Source organism: Xiphias gladius, chromosome 12 (genome assembly GCF_016859285.1).
Source record: "Xiphias gladius isolate SHS-SW01 ecotype Sanya breed wild chromosome 12, ASM1685928v1, whole genome shotgun sequence".
Lineage (NCBI taxonomy): Eukaryota > Metazoa > Chordata > Actinopteri > Istiophoriformes > Xiphiidae > Xiphias > Xiphias gladius.
In genome coordinates this window covers 17,969,373-17,992,601 of record NC_053411.1, presented here as the reverse complement: position 1 = coordinate 17,992,601, position 23,229 = coordinate 17,969,373, and the positions used below count along the sequence as shown (strand labels likewise).

Genomic DNA, 23,229 nt, shown 5'->3' with positions numbered 1-23,229 from the left:
GGGCTTTGTGCCTTCAAGGCTTCTTCTCGCCTTGACATCGGTTGTTATGGGGGGAGACCTGGAGTTTCCCTGCTGTTTTTTTTTTTTTTTTTTTTCTAACCCTTGTCTCCGTCTTGCCAAACCTCCAGAGCAGCAGCTTGTGTAACTTTATGCCAGCAGAGATTAGTGAAGCATCAAACCACTAAGCTTCGTTTGATTGGTCTCAAAACACACCACGTTCGTAGAGTGTGATGCAAAGAGAAATCATCGCCACGCTGCGGTTTAGTTTGTCTAGGACCCCGTCTGGACTTCAGCTTTCTACAGGAGCAGAGGTGGGAAGTCGCTCAATTACTATCCTTATTTTCCATGTTGTTGTTCCTTCATATTTTTATTCGGGAGGACATACTCCACATTTTACGCCACTGTTGATTTGACGGCTTTAGTTTCTAGTTACTTTGCAGATTCCGATCAGGGATGGAATGTGAGTCGATTATAACAGGTTAAAGGGAAATTAAGATTAGCCACCCACCTCCTCCAGCTGCAGCGCTGAGGTGAGTCCTTCTTCCACCGAGTGGAGCCCCATCCCAGTAGATGAGGAGCAGAAATACGAGGGTTTCAGACTGAAACGACCTTTAATTCATCTTAAAACTATCGAAGGGAACAGTCTGGACTGATTAATGTCTGACAACCATAAACATCTCTCATTTTTCCCTCGCTGATCCGATTTTTTTTTTTTTTCCCTACTTTGAAATTTCCACCTTTTTATTTGATCTGTTTCTGTTTCTCTTTGGATTCGTATGAAAACCCCCGTCCTTTGCTTTAAATCTGGGGAGATAAACCCGCTCCTCTGGGTATGTCTCAGTTGCTGGTTCAGTGCCTTGCTCAGGGGCACGTCAAACCGTTTGTCAAAACAGTTACTCATTCATTTGTCACACAAAGATTTTTCCTCTCTCTCTCTCACACACACACACACACACACACACACACTCAAAGGTGTGTGTCTCGCTCTCCACCAGTATGCCTCCAGCCATTACTGGCATTGCTCAGGTGGAACCAGAGATTTCCTAATACCACAAACACACACACACACACACACTCGTGCTGTGACTGTTTATAGCAGTGGTTTCTATGGAACCGAGTGTCTGCTTACACACCTACCGTACAGTCAGTGAGCACATGTGTTTGTTTATATGCTTTTGCGGCAGATTGTTTTATTTTTTTTTTAGTCCTGTGTTATTTGGAACTAAAAACTAAAATGTAGTTGTAAGCAGATGTAAAGACATTTTAGGTATTTATTACAGTATAAGACATATTTTATATTATCACAGCTGCGTTTTACAGTATTGTTGTTTCATTATGTTTGAACAGCAGCCTCCTGTCCACGGGAGGAGTTAAAGTTGTTGCATCAATAAGTCTCTCGTCATTAAATGTTTATATACAACTCTGAACTACTATTTATGGTAGTTCACAGGGAGTTAACATGTTACAGTTCAGCCCCACAGAGGCGGCACGGCTGTAGGCGCTCTCACTTATATGCGGTTGTATAATAAAATAAAAAGTTTTGACACACTTTTTTTAAGCTCAGATCAAGAGCACGAAATCTGCCAAACGCTCCAAATACAGAGCGGGCTGAGTTCTGGCCAAATGCAGTTGGGCAGACATAAGGTAGCATCGACTTAGGGTCCACGTAACAGCCTACTCGTTCTTAGGTAACTGATTAATCGATCAACAAAATAAATCAATCACCCATTCTTGTTGAGTTATATTTCCAGCAAAAAAGGCCAAACATCTGATGGTTGATTGGACGAAGTTTGACATGTTACAGTACGTTGTATGTATTGTAATTGTTTATAGACAAGAGAATAGCCACTAATGAAAGTAATCGTCCGTCTCATGGTCTTCATCGGCGGGCGAAGCTTGGGGCTTCGGTCTCACGATAACTGGCGGAAGGCAAACTCCCTCCGCTGATGAAGACCGTGGGATGTGGCTGAAAGCTCCGAAGTGGACCTTGAATTTAAATCGTTTTGTAAAAACTACTATTTCCAGAGTCAAGAACAAACTTTCAGGCTCAAATCGTATTAGGATTTAGAGCCGCATTTAGCGGTTTTGACTGCCGGGCTCGTCAGTCTATTTTTCCCATCATAAAAATTCCTCAATATAAACTTCCTGGATTTGTGTGGAGGGAAAAAAAACCAAAAACTTCTTTGAAAATCAGGAGTTGTATCCTGAAGTTAACACAATACAGCACTACAGGGTTAGTAAGGAGTGAATCAGTTATATGTTAATAACATCTCCATAAAGAAGAAAAGTCATTTTACAAACAAATGGAAGGTCACTGCTTCTTATTATGTCACATGGATCAGCCGGAAAAGAAAATGAACAAACTCACCAAGTTGGGATAAAAAATGTAATCATATTTGAAAACAATAAAATAAAATAGATACACAATTACACCCAATTACAGTACTTGCGGGTGCACATAGATTTAAACCACACCCACGGTGTGTGTCTCGTGTCGACGGCGACGACGATGAAGGTCTAGGTGAACTTCCTGATGAAGCGCAGTTTGAGGTAAGTGATGGTCAGGAAGCAGATGATCATGACGCCCAGGGCCACGTGGTTCTGCCAAAAGCCCCAGGTGGAGTAGTCCACGCCCTGCTCCGCCAGAAACTCCTCCCCTGTGCAACTGGAAACACAGCACGAAGGTTCCTCAGTAACCAAATGACTGAACCAGGTCATCGACCAAGCGACCAACCCACAGAGCACAATGTTACTGTCGGACCGGCGACCTTCATCTGACTGACTGACTAGCAGCTGACGCATTTTGAAAAGGAAGGTAAGAAACTCAGTAGCTGTGTAGCCACAGAACTGATGGCTCACGTTTAAGCCGAGCCAAATGACCGACTAGCACGTTCACTTTTTAAGCAACTAACGGGAGAGATGAACTCTAATATTCTCACTTATTATCCAGCTAAATAACTAACCTACTCACCGGCTCATACCTTAAATAAGTAAATAACTAAAATACTGACAGGTTCGCTCTTAATTCAACCAACTAATAACAGGTAAGTTAAGCTCACTTTTTGAACGAGTAACTAACTAACACGCCCATGTTTTATCCACATAAGTGAAAAACAGATTGTTACGTAGTTCTTAGTTAAAAATTTGAGCCAAACGGCCAAATGTCATTAATATCTACACTTGGTTGTGTGTGTGTGTGCATCAGCGTCTCTTACGCCAGTCCAGGTGGAATGACGCTGGCGTTTAACCCCTGGCAGAAGTTCAGACCAGAAAACTCGTTCACCTGCAAAGCCTGGAGAGACGCAACCGATCAAAGGTACATCAGCATCACCATCATACAACTCCAGTCATGTGGTAGAAATATTTGTTGTTTGTTTTCTAATTTCTAGAAATCCGGAGACGATGATGTTTTAAAAAAGCAGCGTGTTTCACTGTTCAGAACTGGAAAACAGCATAAAAAGTTTAAAAAAAAAAAAGAACTTCCAGTGCTAAAGTACTAAATGTCTGACAACAGACATTCACTCAACAACAGGACACATCCCCTGGACAGTGGGAAAGCCGAGCGGGAAGAAAAATCTCTAATCTGGACTTTGTTTTTGAGTGGAAGGAACAAGAGGGGAAAGCAAAGGCAGATTAGGTTGCAGGTGTGTGTGTGTGTGTGTGTGTGTGTGTGTGTGTGTGTGTGTGTGTGTGTGTGTGCGTACACTGAGGCCATATCTTGGTATACTGAGGTACTTTAACCAAGCGAGCCAGCTGACGATGGAGGGAAGGTTCACCAACAAACCTGCGAAGATCTGCAGACCAAGAGAGAGATTTACAGATGAGACGTTACAGATATTTGTTCATTATTCATAGGAATTTGTTGGCGTTTTATTTCTTCGTCTATGTGAGTTTTTGTCTGTGTTAAGGCTGCAGGGTTGCGACGGAGATCATGATTATCCTCCTCCTAAACTTTATTCCTTTAATGGGGGTTCGGTGAACAGCCAGTTAATTGCACGTGCAAGTGTTTGTGCCGCTGCGTGTGCACATCACCATCATGAAGACGAAGGAGATGGTCATGAAGATGTTGGCGATGGCCACCACCGTCTGGTCGGCGGAGATGGCCAGAGCCATGGAGGTGGCCGTATACGACACCAGCATGACCGTGAACGTGAAGAGGAAGAAGGCTTCGGCTGTGGGCTTCAGACCTGCGCGCACACACACGCGCACACACCAGAAGTCCAAAGTTACGATTATCAGCAAAAACTGCGGTGGACCAAACCTGAATTATTAAATCAATTATTAAGAATGAAATAGAAACACACAAATTGTATAAACACACAATCCTGGTTGAAATTATTGACACCCTTGAGTTTTATGTACAGAATTAAGAATATCTTCGCAAATAAATGCAAATTAACAGATTATTGAATAAAATTTCCGAAATTACTGAACAAAAAAAAAAGATGCTTTCAAATACCAAAATAAAAAATAGAGACATAAAATGTATGTAACACAATTATTGGCAGCTTTTGATGAATTTAAATTAGTTCCTCAAACAAAATAGGACTCACCAGTGCTTGACTGTCAGTGTTCACATGACCCGATTGTTTCCCGTTTCCATTTGAAAATGACGAAGACGCGACAGAAATGTTATTATCAAAAAAAACAGAACAGTTCCAGAGGCCACGGGGGGAATCGCCAAGATCTCGAAATCCCTGCTTCGTGACGTTATCAAGAAGTTTCACAGTCATAAAACCGTTAAGACACTTCCAGGACGTGGCGCTGAGGAGAAGCTCAACGAGAGAAGTCTGCGAAGGTCGATGCGGATTGTGGGAAAAACACCAAGCAAGACATCTAAAGAGCTTCGGGCTGACCTGGATCAATCTGGAGCGGTGGGTCCAGCCTGTACCAGACGCCTCAAACTAAACCAAGTAGGCCTCCATGGGTGAAGACCAAGGACAACACCACTACTGCAAGAAAGGCACAGAGAGGCAAAACTAGTGTTTGCAAAAACTCTCATTGATGAGCCACAGTCTCTCTGGGATAATGTTCTTTGGGAACGCAGAGCATCAGTTTGTTTATGGGTGACGAAAGGAAGCCGTTAAGGAAAAGAACACCCAACCTGCAGTAAACAATGGTGGAGCTGTGGGGCTGCTTCGCTGCCTCTGGCACTGGAGGCACCGGATGTACCAAATCAGATGAAATCGGAAGATTACCGAGGCATTGTAGAGCGAAATCTGTCACCCAGCGTCAGAAAAGTAGGTTTTCCAGCGGAGGTCTTGGGTCTTTCAGCAGGACAACGACCCAAATCACACGTCCAGCAGCACAAAAGAATTGTTGAAGAGGAAAAGATGGACTGTTTTACGCTGGACAGCAATGAGTCCTGACCTAAGGCCCACTGAAAAACCTTTGCAAAGAGCTGAAATCTGCCATTGAAAAAAAAACCACTCCGTGCAAACGTAAAGGAGCTTGAACACACAGCAGTGGAAGAAGTGCCAGAAGCCTCCAGATGGCTACAGGAAACGTTTAGAGGCTGTTGCCAAAGGTTCTACAACCAAATATCAGTGAAGGCGCCAAAAATTGTGTCCAAGGTACATTTTGTGTTTTATGCAAGTTTTGTTTTGTTTTTTTTTCCTTTTGTTCAGTAGCATTGGACATTGTATTAAAATAATTTGCATTTATTTGCGAAGATATCCTGACTTGTGTACTTGAAATTCTGTCTACAGATAAACATTCCAAGATTATTATCACCAGTTAAAATAAACTCTAAAGCAAACACTACTTGTGAAAAATATTCATTTGAAATAAATCTAAGATAATAATTATTTTCATTATTAATTGACCTGCTGATTGTTCTCTCTGGGAGCCAGTGGTGACGTCTTTAAACGTTTCAGTATCTTGACTCAAACTATTCACCCGTTCTCAGACTGGTTGCAGATTTGTTTTGTTTCAGCCAACTAATCGTTTCATCTCTACTCTAAAGGGGAAAACGGTTATACTATAAAACTCATGAGCACCAAAACTAACTAAACCAAACTACATAGAAAATTCCTTAATTTATTATGTTATATAAGTAATTATGTTTTAAAACAAGTTGGTTTTTTTCCTGCTATTAAGTTTGATGAGAAGATTTGACGTCAGCTTCAGGGCTGGATTAATTGGGTCGGACACGGGCAAAAATGTAGGTGCAAGGTGCAACACTCTACAAAATTAACTTTGCACATGCTGTAAAACTAAAACTCAGTAATTGAACCCTGTAAAAAAGTTTTAAAAACCAAAAGAAAAAAAGACAAACCTCAATATAACCTAAGTTTGAAATATAAACTCCAATTTAACTGAATAAAGCATGGTTTTAAATTTAAAAAATGAGAAGAGAAGAAACTATAGAAAAGATAAAACAGCAGCAGGATGCGCTTCAGATTTCACAGCAACCGTAGTGAAGTCATTTCAGCAGCTGTGTGTGTGTCTGTTCACCAATCATGAAGTACGCCACGCAGCTGAAGACGACGGCGGGGATGGTCCTCAGTGTGATAATGTCAGATAGGATCTTAGCCAGGAAGTACACAGACAGCCTGTAGTAACCACTGATATACTCGTGACTGTAGAGGAAGAGAGAAGGACATCGACAGTTTGATCCATAAACCCTGATCTGCACCAAACAACAGAGAGGAACCAGAAAAAGGGTGAAAAACCCCGGAAATGTTGTAAATAAACAACTGGATCTTAAAATGTTTACGTGTCTTTAATCACATCGTGGGGACTCGCTTCCCGTCCGGGGGCTAAAGCCTCTAGAAAATACAGGGTTAAAAAAAGAAGTACTTCATTTTGGGAAAAACGCATCCTCACTTTTTCCTCCGAGAGTGACATTACGAGATCAGTGTCAATGTCATGAAGAGCTGGAGTCAGGGCTTGGTCAGCCCAGCTTAGCGTAAAGACTGGACACAAACGACAAACTATCACACGACTCCCCCCGAAACCCTGAACATATCAATATATGAGATACAGCGGTTAAATACCTTTAGCGGGGTTAGCTGGCTAGCTGCCTCCCCTGATTTCAGCTCTTTACGCTAAGCTAGGCTAACCACATCCTGACTCCAGCTCTGTACTTCGCATGAAGGCTCTCAGAGAGAAAGTGGATATCTGTATTTCCCCGATACGAACTACTACCTTTGACCTCAAAACAAGCCAATGAGGTCCACGCATGGTGGCGTGAGACCCCACGGCGCGACGGTATTCAAAGGCGTTTGTCTACACGGTGAATCGAGAACACGTCGATTACCGATCTTCTAATCTCACCCGATCTTCTAATCTCACCCGATCTTACCGATCTTCTAAGTTTCGATTTCCGGTGCTTAGGGAAGGACTTGAAATACTTAATGCAACGCTACGTCCTCAGAAGTGTGTGTGTGTGCGTTGGTGTGCCAGACCCACGTGAAGAGTTTTCTCTCGGAGATGAAGAGCTCAGCAGACGACAGAGAGCTGAAACACTGATTCACCGTGATGAAGAAGAGAGCCCCGAATCTGGCAACGCAAGCACCATCCGATCAATACAGCGTGGCAATGCACAGACTGATCGAATACACTAGAATTTCAGAATATTTTAATATAATAATTAAATATATAATAATACACTGAGCCTGTCAAATGTTACTAACAATGGTCACAGTGTTAAACTTACTTCTTCTACTGCCAATAGAATGATTAATTACTGCTTCTGTTGATAGGACCTTCACTACTACTACTATTCCACTGCTGCTTCCGCTACTGATACAACAACTGCAGCAAATTATTTATATATATATATGAGTTGCAATCAGAAATATTCAACCCCCTCACCTCAAAAGATGATACAGTGATGTGGATGGAAGATAATGACAATAAATGACAAAAAATAATTATTGATACATATGAGTTATTTTGATAACAGAAGTTGACTTAACTTTGAAGTTCAAATGAGAAATGTAACTCTTAACACACGTGCATGTGCAGTATTATTCAACCCCCGGCTTCAGTGCTTTGTGGCGCATCCTTTGGCTTTTATAACTTCTGACAAACGTTTTCGGTAAGTGCTGGCAAGCTTCTTAACCTCCCGATCGGAATCTTTGCCCATTCTTCACGTGCAAAAGCCTCTAGCTCAGTGATGCTTGATGGCTTCCGTCCTGCAACTGCCTTCTTAAAATCCCACCAAAGATTCTCAGTCAGATTTAAATCTGGTGACCGACAAGGCCTCTCCAGGACGTTCCAGGATCTTTTTCTCAACCAGGCTTTGGTTGACTTGGGGGTGGGCTCGGGATCACTGTCTTGCCGGAAAGTCCCATGATCACCAAGGTTTAACTTGTCAACAGAAGGCGTCACGTTCCTCTTTAAAATGGCCTGGTATTTCTGGGAATCCGCGATGCCAGGTACACGATCGATATCGCCAGTTCCTGCCGCAGAAACACAGCCCCACATCATCAGTGACCCGCCTCCATGCTTGACCGTGGGGATGGTATTCTTCTGGTCATAAGCCTGGCCTTTCGCACGCCAGACATACCGCCGGTCCATATGTCCAAACAGGTCCAGTTTGGTTTCATCAGTCCGTAGAAGTGTCTCCCAAAACTCTGCAGTCTTATCCCGATTCCTCCTGGCCTATTCTAGTCGACTTTTGATGTTCCTCGTGGTCCAGAGTGGAGTGCGTCTTGGAGTCCGGCCACGAAGTCCTTGTTTATTCAGGTCACGTCTTATAGCTGCCACTGAAGCACTTGTACCAGCCTTCATCAGGTCATCCTGCACCCGGGGGGGGTTCCTCTTAGTTGTTCTGACTAAGTTGCTAAGGGCCCTTGATGAAATGTTGGGCCAGGCAGGTTTGCAGCTGTTCCGTAAGTTTTAAACTTCTTCTTATACCTTCTTAGTCTTACCTTCTTATACCCAAAGCCCCTCAGGCGTGATGACCTAATCTCCCCTCTCAGCTTTTTGTGGAAGATCCTTTGTCTTTCCCAGGATTGCAACTCACCTTGAATACCTTCATGGGTGGGGTTTATATATATACGCATCCCAGCTGAAGCAAATGAAGGATCCTTATAAAGTTCCCAAAGGCTTCATTATGTTTCAACTCCACTTTAGGCCATAAAACCTGTCAGACAGCTTTGAAATCAGCCATATTATATAGGGGTTGAATAATTGTGACATGGCTGTCTTAACAAAATGTACTGTTACACACAACTACTGCATCATGCATTTTCCGTGTTGATTTTACGCCTCACTCGACTCATGAAGAAGTCGTCCGAAGCAGAATCTTGCTCTTTGGGAAAACTTTAATTGATAAATCCTTAAAATCTTTGGGGGGGTTGAAGATTTCTGATCGCAACTGTATATTAAAAAAAATAATAAATTAAAAAAAAACAAACTAGAATAGAGTAGAATACCTGTTCTGCATTCCACTCTGATTCTCCTGGACGTCAAAGAAAATAGCTCCTACAACCAGAGCGAGGAACAGAGTCACCGCTACCTGAAGAGAATAGAAAACGCAGCTGTTAATACACGAGTACTGGACATGATGCAGCAGTTACAACGACTGAGTGTGGAAGCCGGGGCTCAAGCGTCTGAGGCCGCGGGTCCTGTAGAGGCCGCCATGCTGCGCCGACCTTCCGACCTCGGGGCCCGTGTGTTCTTACCTGAGCGACGGAGGTCTGAGGGTTGAGGAGGAGGTTGCGAATCGTTCTCCTGAGAACCCACGTGAACTGGGTCAGGAAGCCGGTGTTGTAGGTGATGGTTCTGAGGGGAGCGGCGGCAGTCGTCTGCTTACCCTGAATTATCCTCTCTGAGAGAGACAGACGGTTTCAACTCTTATTAGCTCCTATCAACATTCCTCATAAAGTTATGTCTTCGAGTTCGTAATTCTGCACCTATGAGTGAAAGTTAAATAATAATAAGGTACATAACATACAAAAAGATGCAACACAATGTGGTTCACAAAAGATGAAAATTACACATAGAAAGGCAGATGCAAGGCACATCCCATGTCCCAGTTTTGTTTCTACACTGAAACAGCAATATTTGAGCATTACGGTATAAATAAAGCTTTATCCGTAGATATGTGGTAAAACTGTCCCCCGCGTCAGGGTTTGAAGAGCTGACGCCGCAGCCCGAACTCTGCAGGAAAAACCAGTTCTTTGTGGCAAAGATCAATAGAGGTTTTTTTTTTTTTTTTTCCTTCAAACATTTCTCCCGGTTGAGTCAGTTTTTATTATAATCAAAAGCAAATTTTAAAAGTTCTGTGTGGAAAAAAAAATCTTTAGCTACTGACAGTTACTCTCGTTCCGGTGACCGATCAGGTTTGAATGCGGTTTCCGTGTGAGACTCTGGGTTTCGTCACATCGGTGCTCATACCTACCTACTCCGACTTTTGATGATTAAATGATAATGATGATGATGATGATAATTCCACTTTGCTTATCTTGAGCTCACATTCATAAAAATCCCTAAGTCCACCCGCAGCTCCTCGTATCTCCTATTCTGTTAACGACACGTTACATGAGACTTGAACACCCGTACGGAGATCGACCCTGTGGTCTTCTTCTACCCACCCAGCTCCGCTTTGGTCTGTTTATAGTGGTGACAGTTCCTGTACTCCTCCACCAGTTTGTCCTCGATCCCCCGTCTGGACACCAACACCGAGTCTGAATCTGGATCTGGACAAAGCAAGACGCGTTCAGAATCAACCGACCAGCTCAAACACATGAAAAGCTAAAAGAAATACTTTATGTAGGGGCTGTATGGAAATCACTGGAGGGAGGGGGGACTTATATATATATATATATATATATATATATATATATATATATATATATCTAGATATCTATATATAGATATATATATATATGACATATATTATAGATATATGACATATATATATTATTTATATGTATATCCACATAGTAAACATTATTATTCCATTAACATATAAAGCTTGAAACTGGGACTGAGTTGAGAAACTAAAGGCGTCGCAGATTTTCTGTAACTGGAGGGGGACAAAGCGAGTACTGGTAACCCAGAAGGAGGGTCCTGCTTTTCAGGAAGTCAAATATAAGGTTAAGCCTCTCTCCTCACCCCAGATATTTTCTTCGTGCTGTCCCTCGTAAATGACCCTGTTTGACCCGATTCATTTTCTTGATCCTTTTTTCACGCCCATCGATTCCACTCGGGTTTCAGGATCTGATCCGAAGGGACGTAAGACCCAAACAGAATCTAGAGTCCGCCGAAACAATTCGCCCCCTTTTCTGCGGTGGTGGAAAGTAACCAAGTATCGTACTTCAGCAAAGATCTGAGTCTTGTGTATTTTCAGTTTGTGATACTTTATACTCCTACGCCACCAGATTTCATAGGCAAACCAGATTTAGTTGGCAACTATGGGAACCAGTTACTTCTCAAATGTTTGTATAATCCTTACTGTGGATTAAACTACCCGTCACTAAATTAGTTAAAAATTGGATCCAACCAAACCAACCGCAACATACTGCTTACACATGAACGCTCCAGTGATTTGATAATATTCATCCGATGGGGATCATTCTGCATTTTGACTACATTTGGTTGCTAATATTTTAGTTTCACTCGGGTGAATCTCTGAGGGCAGAGCTTTTACAGTGTGGTATTGCTGCTTTTACTCAGGTGAATGATTTGAATGCTCCTTCCACCGCCGCCCTTTTTGGCCGCCGTGAGAACAGACCCGCGTGACGAACCTTGTCTTTCCTCGTTGCTGAGGACGACTGCGGTCGAGTCTCCGTTGATGACGTCCAGGAAGAAGTCGGCAGGGTTGTTGTGGGGCTCACAGGTGTACCCTGGGAAATGAGGTTCCACGGCGAATTACTAACATTACCGTCACAGCGCGTTGTGTCATGCTGGATTAAAACTGACCACGGGTTCCTACCGATGTCTGAGAAGTAGTCCAACGCGCTCTGCGCCAGCCCGTGGTAAACCTGAAATCAACATTTAACACGAACAGTAGTGAGGTCTAAACACGACATAGAGCGGTGACAATAGCCGATGAGCTTTCCAGAGGTGGTGTGTTCGTGAGCGACCTGTTTGCCGTTGACCAGCAGCGTGAGGCTGTCGAACAGGCGGTAGATGGCGTACCGCGGCTGGTGGATGGACAGGATGATGGTGTGACCGTGGTTCGCCATCCTGAGGAAGAAACTTATCATCACCACCGGACTCCGCAGCTCCCCTCAGCTCCGTGGAGCTCTACAACGCCTTTCGGCTCACTGTTTTGGTTTTGTGGACCACAACTCTACAGTTTCGCCCTCTGCGCCCTCATCGGTGTCGTCACCGGCCGCAGCAGGCGGCTGTTTTTCGGAGAAACGGCTGAAGTCCCAGTTTGAGGAAAACCAGGTAGCCGAGCGCTAAACTGAATGAAATGAATGTTTCGGACTGGGTCCGTTAAGGACCGCGGGGTATTTAGGGGGTAACTGCTGACTGGCGACTGTTTGCTGACGATATCGACTTCATATGGTGATGATATGTCAGTGTTGTGTTCACAGCCTGTTTCCGCTGCCCCCCAGTGGCCAAAAACCAAATGAATGCGAGACTAACCAGACGGTGTTTGAGGGACTCTGACAAACACCTCATGGTCCGTGCGATGGTTGGAGCAAAGACTTGGGTCACTACAACATGTTCATTGGGCCTCGGCCCCAGTGTGTCGTGTGTGTGTGTGTGTGTGTGTGTGTGTGTGTGTGTGTGTTTGCACCTCTTTAGCAGCAGCAGGACGGAGTTAGCGGTGCTGGCGTCGAGGCCCGTGGTGGGTTCGTCCAGGAAGAGGACGGGCGGGTCGATGATCAGCTCCATGCCGATGTTCGTCCTCTTCCTCTCGCCGCCGGAGATCCCACGAATCAGCTGGGTGCCCACCTGAACACACACACACACACACACTTGTACCCCTATACTTGTGAGGTCCCTTACTGACATAATCAGAACTACACGTCTTCCCTTCTCTCTTGGCCTTTTCCTTTACACAGTGTTTCCATCCTTTCTTCTTTTTGCTTTTTCCTCCTTGATTCCTTCTCCTTCCTTTTTATCTCTTTCTTTTTCCTTCCTCATGTCCTTTCTCTCTCTTTTTTTTCACTTTATTCTTTTTTGTAGCTGTCTCTTCTTTCTTTCTTTTTTGGTGCTCTCTTTATTTTTGTATTTTTTGTAACTGTATTTCTTTTCTGTCTTTCTTTCCTTTGTGCAACTCTTTGTTTCTATCGCTCTCTTCCTCCTATCTTTTGCCGCTCTCCCTGTATTTCTAACTTTCTTTATTTCATTTTTGTCTCGCTGTTTGTCTTTCTTTCTTTCTGTCCTCTCTCTTTCCCTTCCCCCCTCACCCTGGAGTCGGCCACTCGGCTCAGTCCCAGCTCCTGGATCAGTGTGTTGACTTTCTGCGCTTTCTCCTCCTGGGAGATGGTCGACGGGAGGCGCAGCGCCGCCGAGAAGCTGAAGTTTTCTCTGACCGTCAGAGTTCCCATCACCACGTCGTCCTGCAGACAGGAAACCGTCAACGACTGAAAGATCAGAGCACTCGATGCTGCTGGATGCACTATTATTTCACATTTGATTATATTATTCGCGGCGTGGCCTCTGACCTCAGTTTTCCTAACGTGAGTTGATGTACGCTATATGTGACTGAAACAGACGCGGCCTGAAAAGCCGGGTCCTATTGTTGTGCTCAGACTCTTCCTGCCTCGACCAGGAAACTCCCCTGAATCAAAGCTGGCTACCGTAGGTCGGGCTTCCTGCCCGTCTCACCCACCTGCACCACGTATCCAGACAGACACTTGAAGTTTGGAGGCTGAGGCGCTCCGTCGATCAGGACTTCTCCGGACAGGCCCACGGGGTCCTTCCTGGCTGCCAAGACGTCGAGGAACCTGAGCGGAAAAACAGCTCCCGTTAACGCATCGGACGTGAGCAGCTGTCAGGAAGCTTTTGTTTACACATCAGCTCATCTCATTCACAAAACGACTGAAAAAAAAATTTTTTTTTTCCGTCTGGACAAACACACACACACACTCACGATGACTTGCCGCTTCCCGTCGCTCCCATGATGGCGTTCAGCCCCGGCTTCATGATCCCACTGAGACAGAGAAAAGGAACGATGTAAATTTTTAGTCACCGTGTCGCGTGTACAACTGCGCCTCGGCCACACGTGCTCGCAGGACGCCTCAGACTAATGTAAGCCAGACCCAGAATGCTGCACATGCACTGCCTTTTCAAGCAGACCACGGGAGTCTGAATTAAAGAGAGACCATTTGAATCATTTTCACAGGTCGGATTTATAACAACCTGCGCGTCCACGGCGGTGTCTTCCATCATCTGTGCAACAGGCTATTTCACTGTTTGGCCAATGTGCATTGTTTTGGGTGCAGACAACAAACAAAATACAGAAAGTACTGACTGATTTTTAAAATTTTTTTTTTAACCTGTGGACAGAGCCAGTCTTTCTGCTAAGCTAAGCTAATGGCCGACATACTCTAACTGCTCACCGTGCTCCCTGTTCATCTCCGTTCGGACGTTTTAAAATGACCCAGCAGTTTCAGTTCTGTTTCCTTGAGGGGACACTGGTGGTGAACTTTGTGATCGCCCTCATATTGTCATGTTACTGAGGAACTGAGGGAGGTTTTTGTGGCTTTTTCCTCTTTTCAGCGAACTGAGAATTTATTGATAAATCGGGTTTTGGTGGAGCTCTTTTGCAACAGTCTGTGTCATCTTTTGGGATTTTTTCGCTGACTCTTGTAAAGACTGAGGGGAAGAATTTGTGTCAGGTTATTATTTCTCCAATTTAATGACCTATTTCATCACCGCAACCTTATTCTGCCTCATAGATGATGCTCTATCCACCCTTCCTGTATATATTTTATTTTAATTTTCTTTGAATACATTTTAAGTTCTTTTAACAAACTGAAACAGTTTTTGTGGGTTTTTTTTTTTTTTCAGCAAACTGAGTAAATAATGACAGTTTTTTTTAGAACCTAATGGGGATATATTTTTCTCAGAGGTTTCTCTGTGGGGCATGACAATGGTTTTTTATGCAACTGTTGAGAAACCTTTAGCCTTTTCGCTGATTCTGACAAACACTGGGAGACGACTTCCCGCTGTCACACGTTTGTCAGGTCATTCGTCAGAAAATCCCATAAAACATGACACAGCGGGGGTTTTTTTTTAACACTGAAACCATGATGCTGCAGATTTGTTTTTCCTCCTCTACAATGAGCCTGCTGTTTTTTTTATTTATTTTGTGTTTCCATTACTTTCTATTTCTGTCTTTGTTTTTTAATCTCACATCGTTCTTATTTTTTGTTTTTAATATAAAGCCTTTCTTTCTCTCCATCCTACCTTAATTTTTTATTTTCTATTTTAATCAGTTTGTAATTATTTTAATCTTTGTCTTTCTCCATTTTTTTCTCTTTCTATTAGCGGAAGCATATTTGAGCTGTGCTACTCACTTTTTAACCCTCCTTCACCACGGCAGCAGGGAAAAACAACAAAATGTTAGAACTCTGGGTCATTTTTAAGTTATAACTGATGAGTGAAAACCAACACAGTTAAAAAACCCAAATCTTCCAACTTGAAGAGAGAAGGCCAGCGGTTAAAAGGCCCATCCCAAATCTCCCAGAGTTGCGTCCCCCCCACCTCCTCATATACAACCTGCATAAGCAAACCAAATGTTGAACTTCCTTCCCTCTCGTGATAAGAGATAAGCAGGTGCTCTCTTCATACTGTTGTATGAGACGCTCGCCGAGCCACAGTTTCCGAGATTTCCTTTGTTTTATCCTTCCAAAAATATACCATTTTAGCCATTATCATCCTACAATAAAGAAACCTTAGGAAGAATGTGTGGCTTTGTGACTTTTTCCGACTATGAAAAGTTTTATCCTACTGTTTGAAAGACCAGCAGGGAAATGTGTTCGGGTCCAGACAAGCTGCAGTGGTGAGTTTCTCAAGACTAAAACCGGCTGTAAAGTCGCTCTATGCACGATCACAAATGATGGTGAAGTAAATGAGCCCTGGGTCGAAAGACAGCGAACTTCTCCGTTTCGCAAGCTGTCGGGACAGTGTGCAGACGTCGTTCTCACGCGAACGGATTAACTGAGGCCGTAAAGGTTTCTATAAAACGCTCTAAACTAGCTGCTCATACTGAGTCTACCTTCAACTTTGACTCAGACCGGTCAATGATTACACACAGTGAACAATGAAGTACCAGAGATACTAACCCACTGTGAGCCGTACGCACGCGACCACGCACGCTGCACTTTGACCGGTTGCATTTTTCATGACATAAATGCATAATCAAAGACTTTGGCCATTTTCATATCAGAACGTGATCAGAGACTTCTTCAGGTGTTGGTGTTTCGGCCACAGAGTAAACAACGTGACCTCTTGGGTAGTTTTAATAGAAATTGTGAATTTGGGTTTTTTCTTGAAGAATGTGCTTTATGGCTTCTGTGTGCTCACCGTAGCACTTTAATGTAAAGTGTTAACATGTTAACATTCGCTGATTAGCATTAAACGCAAAGAACAGCTGAGGCTGATGGGCTGATTTGATCATAAACCAAAGTACTGAACAAGTTGGCGCTGACGAAAAGTCGGAAGATCACCGAAATTATTGAAGTTCATCCCAAGGGGAACGTGACAGTCTGAACCGAATTTCATGGCATTGCATCCAATAGTTAATGAGATATTTCACTAAAAAACCACAAGTGTAAATCTCATAGCGGCGCTATGGGAAAAGCCAGATGATCACCAAAGCCGGTGGGGTCCATCCTCTGGGAACCAGGAATGTCTGTACCATCCAGTAAATGTTGAGACATTTCACAGTAGAAGCGGAAAAAAAAAGTGACCTGCCGTTGGCGCCCGCTTGGATGAGGACTCCAGAATGAGGGAGGAGGGAGGCAGGAACACCGAAATCTATAGCATCCAACCTCTTGGCACCGTGGAAACTAGAGGCGGATTTCTTAGAAATATATCCGGTAGTTTTAGAGGTTTTTTTCACTAACACATTGGCGCTAGAGAAAAAGTCAGGGGATCAGGAAAGTCAGTTGGATTTGGAGGGACGTCTGAACCACGTTCTTTGGCAGATATTTCAGTCTGGACCAAACTGAAATTGCCATCTCTAGATCCATGCCGCTAGCATGGAGGGACATCTTAGATCCTTGGCACTATGTTGGCAAAAAAACCCCAAAGTCAAACCGCATTTCTTCCACACGTTTCTGTGAATTTAACACCCTGAACCTTCTCGCTAAGTCACGTTTCAAAGGTATGGAGGCGGTTTCTGCATCCTGCCACCGAGTCTGTTTGTTGGTTTAAGCTGAGAGTCATTGTTTCTTTCAAGCTCCTGTACGTATGTGTGTGTCACAGAAGGAAAGTGGGAACCTGAGTCTCCTGACAAAGCAAACATCTCCCCTTGGCCTCCAGACGTGTGTGTATATGTGTGCGTTTGATCCAAGCGGGCCTTGGCTGTGTCACGCTGACCTCCCAGGTGGACTCATGTCAGCACGTAGACAAACAAACACCACAACTGTACATGTGGACCTGCTTACCAGTTTAGATTTTTCGGAATTTCCCTCATATGGATAGAATTACATTTTATTTGTCCTTTTTCTGTTTTAAAAACGAGAGCAGCAGCTTTTACAATATAAAAAAAAGAAGTTTGGCGACCCATTTTGATCCCCCGGGCCATAGTTTTTGACGCAGCAATGTACTCACTTGAGGTCAACGAGGATGTCTTTGGTCGTGGCCTTCTTCCGGCAAAGACTGTTTCCTCCCTGGGTCACCTTGTAGTGGATATTGTGGAAGCTGACGGTGGCGCCGTGCCGCTGTAGGCCCGTACCTGCAGACTGTATAAACGATTATTTTTCAGCCCCAAAACCAGAAATACGCCGACAAATTTCTGAAACGTCTTAAGATTAGTATCAAGATAAGGACAGGATGGTAGGATGGTACCTGGTGCTTTGAGGCTCCGTTCAAACTGGGCTCCATCGTCACCCGGGACTCTGACATCTTTTATCCTCTCTCCGCCTGAGCACAAAGCGCTGAAGAGACATATACTGTTACAAACACTTCTTATAGACAGCTGAAGTCCTTCTCGAGCTAGCTTAGCTTCTCTGTGCGTTTTATTTATTTACTTTGCTCTTAATTCATATATTTTCCCATCTATATTCAGCTCAAAATAAAGTGAAAGGAAGCAGATTATGGTCTTGCTGGATTGCGAAAAACAGACAGTCCACCTGTGACTGTATCGTGGTGTTACAGTGTGATGTTGATTTAACCGGTATTGGCCGAGAAAAGCGAGTCTTGCTAACGCCGGGGCTCATCAAACCCAGGTGTTCTTGTCAGGAACGGAAACAGGAACCAGATGAAACCAGCTATCATGATTTCACGATACAGTATTCGGCAAAGCACATTACACTGATGCAAGAGTTTAAGCGTTTTATCTCTTTATCTCCAAAACACAAACACCAGATCAAAATTCGTAAAGAGGGTCAAACTGTGTGTTTGCCTAAGCTGCTAACGTTAACAAGCTCGGCTAGCTAGCTTACTACGTATAACAGTAACCGAGCTTTGCCTCCAAAGCCAACGGCCCGATTCATGAGCCAGCTACATAATTCTGTAGGGTCACAGGTTACGCCGGAAAAAGTCACATGCGCTCTCTGCTAGCTGGTCCTGGACGCTATATCAGAGTCCAAGCTAACGTCAGTGGCGCTGCTCTGCTCTCTATTGGATCCGGGGAAGTTTACACTCCCCAGTCAAACTCTTTGTCCAGGATAGCGTTACGTTTCCCAGACATAGAGTCGCCAGTCCTCGTACTAAAAGCCTCTTCTCATTAAAAGTGAAACATATAATATGAAAATATAAACAATAAAGTACCAATCTAAGTTCTGTGCTGCTGTCACAGTATGTTTTTCTATTCTAATCATCTGAACAGAGTTATTTTAGAAGGAACTAACATTGTGGTGTCGTCTTTAGTTAAATATTGAAGCAGCACACTTAACCCCAGTTCGCGTCCCTCATCTATTAACATGCATTCAGGCCAACGAGGTTACCGCTGGTTTAGCTGAAAGACAATCAACCGGCCATGTTTGAAAAGCCCAGGTCGTTCACCAACACTTACCGCTGTTCTGACGATATTTTCCGAATCCCCAAAGACTCTTTAAACCGTCAGGATGAAAAAATATTCCATCCACTGCCCGTTGAAAACGATTTTTAACGTGTTTCCTATCCATCTTTGTTTGGTTTGATTGGGAAACAAAGGCGTAACTTGGGATAAAAATCTTTTCTTTTTTTTTGCTTTTATCTTTCGGTGGGATTCTAGAGATATCTTGGTGGTTTTTTTAATCGACGGTTAATCATCTTTAAGAGAACCCAATAGTTACCTCTGTAACTTGAATGTATGCTAACGTGAGGGGTAGAAACTGTGGCTACAGCTTACTAGGACTGATAAAATACCCTGCAATATAGCCCTATATAACTCTATATAGATATTGTTCGCCAGTGTCCTTCAAAACCTTTATAAAAATAAAATAATAAGATTGTTTGGTTTAGTTTGGTTAGGTTTAGGCAGAAATAACTACAGGGTTCAGGCGAGGGAAAGACTGTGGATATGGTTAAAAGACACCAACATTAGCTGTTGGTAGACGACAACATGCGAACAGCGATCTCCAGTGTCAGAAGTCGGGCTCTTCGATGACCCAACAATAAACAAACGGATTCGGCAGATTTTGGCATTCGGTTGTTTTTTCTAGTAACTGCAGCTTGAACCTTTGACTGTTTCCTTTCAATATTGCTGGTGTGCAAACTGAGGATCGGCCTGCTGTAAATCCGCCGAAAGTCCGACAAAAGTTATAGAATACGTGCAAAAAAAAGGTTCATTTCCAGCATCAGTGGGGCAGTTTGCTGTCTGTGACCCCCAGTATTCAACCTCCTCACTGCAGTGCTGCATGGGAAACTGAAGTCAAAATCAACAGACGCCTTTCTGAACTTCTCCCCCCCGTCTCTGCTCTACAAACAATCCTATTCCGTCACAAAAAAAAAGAAAAAGAGAAAAAAATGCTCTAACCTCTCTTTATCGAACCGGATGGAAATGAATCTGGCCAGGAACAGTTCACCCTTCAGGGTTTGTCTTCATAAAAAAATACACGGGTGATGACACCGTTCTCAAATCGGTAAAGGTAAAAACTTGAGTTCATCGCTTACCTGCCGGACACAGAAATTCCCTGTTAAAAGCAGCCGCTGGTGGACATCCACGCCGCAGGACACTGACCAGGAGAGTGTGTGGACACAGACTGCAGAGACCAGTGTGTGCGAGAGAGTGAGTGGTTTGTTGAGCGTGCGTGTGTGTGTGTGTGTTATAAAACCAGTGTTATGACTGAAGGCATGATAAGAGAAGTAGGGAGCAGGGCAGCTGATGGTGTGTGACTCACGCGCTCTCCCTCTCTCTCTCTCTCTCTCTCTCTCTCTGGGCTGAAAGTAGTATTTAGATCTTCACTTCAGTTCCTCGGCATAAAGTAAAAGTCCTGCTTGTGAAACACCACTTCAGCAAAAGGACGCAATTAAAATAGGCAAAATTTACTGGCAAGAAACAGAAGTAAAAGTGCTTGTTGTTAAAAATGGCCTCGCTAATTTAATACACACGGTATCGTATAGAATATCATCACTGATGCATTAATGTGAGAGCAGCATTTCTGTTGTAGTTAGTCAAAGTGGAGCTGTTTTTAACTACTTTTATAAAGTTTTGGGACGTTAAACCTGCAAAAGGCTCAATCTTATAAAGACATTTTGGTCCAGAATTGAGTCGTAAAACCTGTTTTGCAGTGTAGTAAAAATACAGTATTTGAACCTGATTCTGATTTAAACCAACCTGCGAAAAAGAAAGAGAAAAAAAAACCTGACACTTCATTTGTCTTTATCTTATGTTTCTCTTGACCAAGGTGAGACTTTTGTATGTCGTTCGTTTTATCTGTGAAAATTGAGAAGATAACCCTTGACGTGCATTAAAACCCCCCTTATTATGTACGAACTCATCTATTGCCCCTGGTGACCTTCTGCCTGTTCTCTCATTTTATTTTATTTATTTACTTTGCAGTTTTTATGTTCTATTAAAAGTTATACAAATTAAGTTTAAAATCCCCCCCCCCAAAATGTGAAATATAAGTATAAATTCCTATTGCACTCAGGGCTGCAGGGCTGTTGCTGTGAATGCTCATGTGGCTACTAAAGAACTAGATCCGTGTCCACACATGTGACACGGACACATGCTGGCAAGTCGAACGCAGCAGTCGCCAGGTGTGAAGGAGAACTCGACGTCGGCAGAAAACATCTCAACAGACGTGGCACCGGCAGGGCGGGCTTCGATAGCCCCCCCCCCCCGGCGTCCCCTGACGGAAGCCAGCTCCAGCTGCCGTCGACGCCCCGCGCTGGGTCCGGCTGGACACGAGGCACCGTCGCACGAATGATCGATGCAAAAACAGCATGGCCGCCTCGTCGTTTGGCCTCCGAGCTGATATTAGCCGGTACCAAATCACTACCGCGGTGCGAAAGCAGAAAAAAGGGGGCGGCGGCCTCCCGCCGTTTTCTCTCCGCCGAGCAATCAACACTGCAACACGCCGTCAAATTCCGTCCGAGACGTGAGCAGTAACGGGCTGCATTGAAAGGGACAACAAGACTTCACCGTTGACGTTTCGACGTAAATCAGCGAATTCACGTGTGACCTCTAGACAACTGCGTAATCCGACGCCGTAGGATCTTCGGTTGCTACGGTCCGAAATTCGCCGAGGAAACGTGAACGTTAGCTGTAGGCGCCAGACTCTCGGTGAAACTCTTGACTTGGCGGGGGCTGTTCCGCTCAGGCACAGGTGTGATGGCAGCCCGGCGCCGGTGTTTACGGGTCCAGGTGCAGGGAAATAGTCAATAAATGAATGTTTCGCTGCGATTTGTCAAAGGGGGGTTTACCAGCGTCTGCGGGTCACAAACAGCGTATTTTACTGGGCAATGACATGTGACAAATGTTAAATAAACGAGACATTATATGATTAAATACAGATGAAAGTGTAATAGAGCCACGAAACTGAGAAATACCCCGTTTGTTTTTAAAACCAATATTAATCTAACATTTTAAACGTTATTTGATCCCGTGTCTTTGCCGGGAACAGAGTTTATTGCACATCACTTTTATCCCGTTTCATCCGTTTTGCGTCAATCGAGGACGAGCGTCGCGAGTGTTGGGCCTTTACACAAAATCTAAATGTAGTGTTTGTTCCTCACCTTCCGGCGTTTTGTTTATAACAGGTACATCCACTCTGTACAATTATACTAATTTCAAAGCTCCATATTTGTTTAAGTTACCATCTCTATCCACTTTTAATGCACTGGGTGGCTGCTGACTTGGAGTAATGGAAATAAATAATGGTGTATTTAAATAACGTGTGTGTGTGTGTGTGTGTGTGTGTGTGTCTGTGTGTGTTTCCCTGTTTTTGGTCACATGCTGATGAACCAAAACCTTGTAGTTTACTGACAGTGTGGGGACTTGAGTTGATTCTGATTCGTAGTTATTTTATGAGAGGTTTTAGGATTAAAGAGGGTTTTGGGGTCTTTACACACAGACTAAGGTTAAAGTTTTCGGGTCTTTTTGGGTGTTTTTTTTGTTTTGTATTAGTTTTACCAGGGTAAGGAATGAGTGTAGTCAGAGGAGAGTCCCCACAAGGACGGTGAGACGTTTGTCTGAAAGGAGTCAGGGTCGCCTGTTGCGCGTCCCAGCAGCTCCCTCAGCTGGTGAAAACACAGAAGGGAGGAACCAGGGTAAACGCCACACGCAGACAAAAAAAACCAAAAGCCCAAATAAAGCCCAACACCCGTTACTGTACCCAGTTAACTCTTTTATTCTGATTCTGTCTGCTTTCAGCAACATGCACAGCCAACCTAACCTGTACAAATAAAAGTTCAATGAATAATGTTAAATTGGCAAAAAAGGAAGAAATATGTCTGTTGCACAAAATTCTGTTAAGATCGTCTTTTCTGGGTAAAATCTGTAAAGATTTTCCTCTTCAGGCGTCTCAAATGTAACACATTCACATTAAGGAACCTGTGATGGGGGGTTAAAAGCAGTTCTTGCTTTATTTTAAAGGGGTCACAGGTCATAAAGGCTGGAAAAACAGCTCCTGTTTTACGCTGTCTGTCTCCTTTTTAATTCTGAACGTTTTACGGCGAGTGCTTTTATTTTGTGAAGAGTACTTGTTTGATCCA

At 43.7% G+C, this 23,229-nt stretch overlaps 1 protein-coding gene across 2 annotated transcripts; it reads right to left on the bottom strand.

Annotated features, from left to right (window-relative positions):
* Positions 1–1,872: 1,872 nt before the first annotated feature.
* LOC120797249 (broad substrate specificity ATP-binding cassette transporter ABCG2-like) lies at positions 1,873–20,322 on the bottom strand. 2 transcript variants are annotated; one of them, XM_040140749.1, is made up of 19 exons: positions 20,185–20,322; positions 17,935–18,023; positions 17,698–17,828; positions 14,009–14,068; positions 13,748–13,862; positions 13,323–13,475; positions 12,707–12,864; positions 12,042–12,144; positions 11,891–11,939; positions 11,703–11,801; positions 10,548–10,652; positions 9,636–9,781; positions 9,387–9,469; positions 7,414–7,503; positions 6,457–6,581; positions 4,033–4,187; positions 3,705–3,794; positions 3,216–3,292; positions 1,873–2,665 (listed from the first exon to the last, which is right to left on the bottom strand). In XM_040140749.1, exons 2-19 carry the CDS (start codon positions 17,989–17,991, stop codon positions 2,518–2,520), a joined length of 1,944 nt encoding a protein of 647 aa, XP_039996683.1. In that variant the 5' UTR covers positions 17,992–18,023; positions 20,185–20,322; the 3' UTR covers positions 1,873–2,517. The 2 variants fall into 2 exon arrangements, with proteins under 2 accessions (XP_039996683.1, XP_039996684.1); XM_040140750.1 differs by lacking the exon at positions 3,705–3,794.
* Positions 20,323–23,229: the final 2,907 nt, after the last annotated feature.